Source organism: Zingiber officinale, chromosome 5B (genome assembly GCF_018446385.1).
Source record: "Zingiber officinale cultivar Zhangliang chromosome 5B, Zo_v1.1, whole genome shotgun sequence".
Taxonomy (NCBI): Eukaryota; Viridiplantae; Streptophyta; class Magnoliopsida; order Zingiberales; family Zingiberaceae; genus Zingiber; species Zingiber officinale.
In genome coordinates, this window is record NC_055995.1 from 61,808,649 (window position 1) to 61,815,555 (window position 6,907).

Consider the following 6,907-nt stretch of genomic DNA (forward strand, 5'->3'; position numbering starts at 1 on the left):
AGTTAAGGGATAGAGTATCCACATCAATTATCCTATTTAAAAATTTTATCTTAAATTTTGAATATGATAGCTAAAAAACTTTTACATCAGATACCTTATCTATTTTCTAAATTTAGATTTGATGAATAATAATTTTATAAATTTAGGGAATGAAATCTCTACCTTAAAAGTAAAATAATATTTTTTTTAATCTCTCTGGATTATTTACGCTAAATTTTAAATATAGTGATAGGAAAACTGATAAAACATCCACGTCAATTATCTTATCCAAAAATTTTAGATAAGATAGTTAAATAACCTTTGCACCAGTTACTCAATTCAATCCCTAAATTTAGTATTTATGAATAGTATTTTTATAAATTTAAAAAATAAATTTCATTCCCTAAATATTATAGAAGAAAAAAAATAGAAAATTAATATATTAGGTAGTAAAAAATGAATATCTAAATTTAATAAAGTAATTTTTTTTATCTTAAATTAAATATTTTAAATAAAAAAAACTAATATGGATCCCAACCTGACAAACGGTGCAAAATGAAAACAAAAACGGGTAAGAAAAGGTTTTACTAGTACGATAGTTATTTTTTAAATTTATTATATACTTCATTAGAAATATAAAATAAAATAACCGTCTATAATTTATTTAATTCCATAAACTAAATGCCTAATTAAAATACGTATTTTTTTCACTTTTATGTTTAGTCTATATTAACTATTTTCTTCTCTATAAATTTCGAAATAATAAATATTTTTATATTTAACTAAAACATAATTTTCTATATATATTTTACGGAGGCAAACTCAAAGTTTAAGAGGACCCAAGAGACGCCCTGAGATTTGAAAAGGCTCAAAACACATTTCTCATTTTACCCCTTTGTAAAAGTTGACTTTTTATTATTTTTCTCTTCTGTATGTAACTTTTTTATTATCTTTTTCTCTGATTAAATTTTTCGTATTTTTCTCTTCTTTACATGTATGTAATTATTATTGTGGTGCTGATTTTTAAAATAACATCATAATCTAATTATACTAGCATTGTGATGGTGCTAATTTCTAAATACAAGTATCCATGCTCTACGATAGGTTGTATATGTATGTGTTAATTGTTTATTTTTGAAGATTATAAATTTTAACTCAGGTATCAAAACACGGTGCCTTTTGATTTGAATCGAAGCACATTCAGATATCTACATTTATTACTGAATGAAACCCGTAACAATCCAGTTTCAAGACCAAAAAAACATCGTTTGAAGCATTTTCAATTCCATCAAGAGGTTTTGATCAAAACCTATTATAGACCTAGAAAGCTTCTATCAGACCGATTCCAAGTGCAATAGGTTTCTGAAGTATTCTGAATCCATATGTGGTTAGAAATATCAGCTTGAAGTCATTAACAACCGTGATTATAAGATTTTCAAAGTTTATGATTTTAAAATAATTAACACATACATATAATTTATTATAGGGATGTTAGAATTATGCATGGACACCGTAATACTTTACTGTACTATCCTCTTCCATTACATATAAACTTTTCAAAAATTCAAATTCTTTAAATCCATCGCTAGATTTCGATCAAAATCGATGACTTCAATTAGACTTATTCCAACTCATATGAATTTTTATAGCGCTATGTAGTCCAAATATATCATTCTTTATTTTTTTTTTTAACCAACACCATAGCTTAACACACCAACACTATCGTGACACTGATTATTAAAAACTGACACTATAATAATGTTGATTTTTAAAAATCAGTATCATAATAATGCTAATATAATTAAATTATGGTATTAATTTTTAAAAATTAACATTATAATAGTTGTTGTTATTGTATACATAGGATAAAGAAAAGAACAGAAAAAGTCAAAAGTTTTGTCAAAGAGGTAAATGACACGCCTTTTGGGCATCTCTTCTTAGGTAATCCCAAACTTTGGGTGCGCCATTTGACATTTCATCGCATTTGAAAATCCAATTAAAGAAGCCAGGATTGATTAAGTTAGTCAGGTTAGATTAGATGAGATGGATGAAGGGAGTTGAATAACACGAGCGAGTAGGCAGATCAAATGGATTGATGACTCTAAGCGAATCAATTTAGTTGATCTTGCCTGATAAACTAGCTAGGATAGTAGAGGAAGAAAACTTATCTGATCCATCTGGTCTGGTCTGGTCGATGGCAGACTTCTTCCTCTGTTGAACCTGCACCACAAGTCCACAACATATGTTGTTCAGACCGATTCGACTAAGCCGATTGGGCAAATCAATCATGCCAAGTGGACTAAGCGAGTCAAGCTCCCTATAACATTTATTAAAAAATTGTCTATTTTATTGCAAGAACCCTACTAAACAAATACCCTTTATTTGTCTATTTTATTCTGCCTTATTAATAATATACAAAGCAAGTTATTATATTGTGCAGATAACTTATCATGGGAACCACATGAATGAACATAAGCTTCATATTCACACAATGTTTGGGGATGATGGGGGCAGATCACGCATTCTCCAGTTAGTTTGAATCACTGGCACGGCTACATCTTAGTGAATATCCACCACAGGCAGCGGGATCAAATTGCCAGCAGACTGTGAAGATCTTGTGACAACAACTCGTCTCGCGATAAAAAAAGCTTCATTCAGGCGACCTGCCTGTATATTCAATTGGGGTGCCTTCTGCAACTTATTCATCAGAGTTAGCAAGCATTCAACTCACAATGTGCTTCATAGGGGAAGGGAGAATTTATCATTAACCACTAAACTTATAATTAACAAGACCTCAATTATATTATAAGCAATTAGTGAATCACATTGGCTAAGCACATAGAGGAGTGACAAGTAAAGCAACAGATTATGTAAATGAGTTTCGGCGAAGGAAGCTACTAAAACAAGAATACACAACATAGCATATATGAAAAATAACCTAGACAGAGATGAATCTATCAAACACATCGAGAAAGATGAGAATCAACTGGTTATGACTTAGGACTTCAGCTGGGAAGGAAATAAGTGAAGGAGTTTGGGTGTCATATTTGTTGGGGTAGGTTCAACTTCAAGGATTGGGCAGCGAGGGCCAAATATGCATGACCTAAGCACTGAAGGTCAAGCCTACCAGTCACTATTCATGTGCAGCTGCCGCATGTAGTCTATCTCGAGTATAAATATGGTGTTTTGTGGGACTGTTGCTACAATTTTTAGCTTGGAGAAACCTAGAGGCAAGCTAACAAGGGATGTGACCATAACTTTTGAAGAAGAGTTAATTCAAAAAAAAAAAACTATTGAAGAAGAGTTTGATCAATGTTTTGATGGAAGGACACTAAGACAACGAGTTCAACCGTTGATTTTGTTGGTCATCTATATGAAAGAGTATGCTCAGATTTGCTCTAGTTGAGCCTAGATACAAATTTATTTGCCCTTTATTCCCTCCCTTGATATTTTGCTCTTGTTCTCCAGTAGGTCGTTTACATATATATGCTAATCCTAGCATGAGTGCAAGTTTAATTGCCTTCATGTACGGATACCAAATTGATAATCAATTTGGGTTCTACTGCTTATTGTGTTATACCATTTGGTGACTTAGGAGTTAGGACAGTGAAAAAATGTTTGATATTAGAAAAGTAGCTATAGATTTGTTTTACAGGTTTAATTTGCTAAGCCACTGAAATAGCAGAGATTGTAATCTAATAATAAAGATGACGTCAAACAAAATACTCTCCATGGATAGTAATACAAAAGTAGGTGCGGCGCCCTAACTAGGAAGCCCTATACTAACAACAAAGCTAGAAGAAAGGGTAGACAGAATTTATAGATATATCCATATAATGGAAGTCTATCATTTTAGAACAAGCTTTTATTAATTATTTTTACTTCTTTGTTAAAAAAAGGCATAAAAATATTAACAGCACATGCCAAATGTTGCATAGAATTTGTCATCCCAACTCAAATTTCATATAAAATAAAATAAAATGAAATGAAATGAAAAAAATTAAAACAAGAGTACAAAAACATTGCTTTAAATTGAGTTAAGAAGAAGAAGTAGGTAATTGTACCATCCCACATAGTTATCTCATTTTTTCACCCTCCCTCAATCTCACTTGTATTTTGATGACTAGAAATGAAACTTCATGCTTTGCACGCTTCTTGCTAAAAGATATTAACTGAACTTTTTTTATGAGCCGATGGTGTCTCATGCAAATAATATGGGAATACTGCAGCAAACTTCGCTGGAATTTTTACTAGGAGTAATGTTGTGTTAGCCTATGCTGATTTACCTCTGACTTGAGAGGTGATAGGAGGAGTATTGGTCTTTCTGAAGAGATACATCCTTAGATAGAAGAGGCATAAAGCTTAATGCTAGTTTTCCATGATGTTTTATCTAATATAATCAATTATTTGCATAACCTAGCTATCTACCTTATATAATCAAGTGAATTTAGACAACAGTACATCTGAAAGTAGCATAGAACTTCTATCAAATGTTTAAAATAATATGTTTTTGTTGTTGAATTTGTTCTTGTATTGTTCACATCGCATCCTACTTAAAGCTTTATCAAGAAATAATTCACCTTATATACAAGCTTATATTCTCATATGAACAAGAACAAAAATCCGAGATGCAGTTAAATAGTTTCAACAGAAAACCTTGAAAACCAAAATAATGACAACAATTGTGAGGAACATCAGAAATTGTCCAAGATAAATGCTGATTAAAACAAGATTCATTGAACAGATAGCAAAAACCTTACCTTTTCATCGAGGCTAGTAATCAAAGGAGCAATTTGAATCTTCTGCTTCTTCCTATAAACTGTCTTCCTAAGCATCCAAAATCCCAAAACTGCAGCGGCAATGGAGATAGGCCAAGCCGGTTTGACCTTAGAGAACGGTAAGAGCTCAAAGGGAAGCTTCCACCAAAGCACCCCTTTCTTCTCATCGTCCATTTTCACCGAAGAATCACAGCTCGCATCTTGTGCGCTCGTGTGTACGCCGGAATCCTCTTCATCGGTAACTGCAAACCCCGCCATTCTCCCTTCGATCTCGCCAGTTCCCTCAGGAACCACTGCTTCCTCCTCCTCGTCTCTGTTGGTGATCTCGTGCTCATCTTTAGGTATCACAAAACGCGACCTTCGGTTATTCAGGGAATCACCGGAGCAAGACCGGCCCAAGTGATCGCTGAAGTGAGAGTTCGACTGCGGATCAACGGAAACAGGGTTATCGGAATCCTCGAGCTTACTCCCTTCGTCGTCGGCGAATTCAAACCACGCGGCTCCTTCCTGGCCCTTCTCCTCAGAATCAAGTATGCAGTTGTCGAATTCGATGATCCCGTCCTCCGCCGAGTTCTTGACGGAGAGGATCTCCCAATCCTCGAGGTCGTCGAGGTGTCCTTCCATGGCGTCGAAACCGATCCGGACAGCGCGAGAGATGAGAAGGGAGGCACAGAATTAAATATATATATATTTTAAAAAAACGTAAAATCAGAAATTAGATGCGCAGATGAAGACACGATAGAGCAAATGGACGGGCGATATAACTTGTTCTGCACGAATCCCAACGGCATGTGACTCTTGAAGCGATGAATCGTGAAATTACGGGGATACGAATATCTTCATATTCGCAATTTGACGTTACGCTGAGACTTTATTGGATATATAAAATACGATCTGATTCGGTTAAACAATAACGAGATTCGTTCGTCCTATTCGTCCCCAGCACGGTTCATATGGTAAAAACGATTTACTTATCCTCTAATACAGAGAAAATAAATTATAAATAATTATTAATTATTAGTACATGTGGTCAAATATAAAAGAAGATATACTTAAAGACGTCATATTTTAATCTAAAAATCTAACTATCCTATATTTTAACCATGGCACCACCTTAAAAGATAAAATTTACCATCCCATGAATCTTGTTGTTCACGCTTATATTGAAGAACAGGGGGAACAAATATCAGAAGTGCCCCTCGCCGGTGGATTTTGAATAGGAAAAATATCTTCTAGATTAATTTACTGGAATCTATGTAAATCGTGCTACAGATTAACGTGTATCTCTAAAATTAATTGAATAAAATTTAGATATTTAGATTATTAGAAAAACATATCAAGAAAAATCCTAATTATTTGTATCATCGAGAGGATGCACGTGATGATGAATGGACACGGGAGGTGGTACATTTGGATTCATCATTAATATTTGGGATCTTATGCTTTAGACATTTGATCATCGGTGGATGTTATATTGACTATGACGGAGTGGTTTGAGCATGAAAGGGTGGCTAGAGTGTTAAATTTTTTTTAGATATCTTAACCCTAACAAGCTTTATGTGTGAATGGTGTAGATGCCGAATATCCAGCCGATTCTGGATGTTAACATAAAGATGTCTTATTTGTAAGGAACTAGAGTACTAAACATGCTTATGCAGAGTGGAAATCATCTAGTTTCTTCCAGGAGATTCATGCGAAGAGAAAGAAAAATATACTAAGTTTTTCATAAGATTATAAAAGGTTATACCTTTGGTGCGTGCACACGATCTCCCGACAGCTCGAATCACAACACGATCTTACGTTCACGCCTCTACAGTATCCACACGAACAAGCGTTCGTTTGTCTCACAAACTCACAAAATGGAGATAGGTTGTGCTAGCAACCTAGAGAAAGGATTTCGGCCAAGAGAGGAGAAGAGCAAGGAGAACGAAGAACTCACTCAAAAAATGAAGAGAAATTGTTTAAGTATTTTCATCTAATGAAAACACTTAATTAGCATTAATAGCCTTAATGAACATTTACACTTCATTAAGGACCACACTTGAAACTCCTCATTTCAAATTTAATTTCGAAAATTGAATAAAATGAATCATTGATTTTCGAAATTCAATAAATCTCTCCATTAATCCTCACTTGAATCTAACTCAAGT

The 6,907-nt window shown here is 33.8% G+C and overlaps 1 protein-coding gene across 3 annotated transcripts; it reads right to left on the reverse strand.

The window, feature by feature from the left end:
• Positions 1-2,304: 2,304 nt before the first annotated feature.
• On the reverse strand, positions 2,305-5,419 carry LOC121984442. 3 transcript variants are annotated; one of them, XM_042537372.1, is made up of 2 exons: positions 4,740-5,419; positions 2,305-2,670 (listed from the first exon to the last, which is right to left on the reverse strand). In XM_042537372.1, exons 1-2 carry the CDS (start codon positions 5,379-5,381, stop codon positions 2,539-2,541), a joined length of 774 nt encoding a protein of 257 aa, XP_042393306.1. In that variant the 5' UTR covers positions 5,382-5,419; the 3' UTR covers positions 2,305-2,538. The 3 variants fall into 3 exon arrangements, with proteins under 3 accessions (XP_042393306.1, XP_042393305.1, XP_042393307.1); XM_042537371.1 differs by having other exon boundaries at positions 2,305-2,676; XM_042537373.1 differs by having other exon boundaries at positions 2,305-2,716.
• Positions 5,420-6,907: the final 1,488 nt, after the last annotated feature.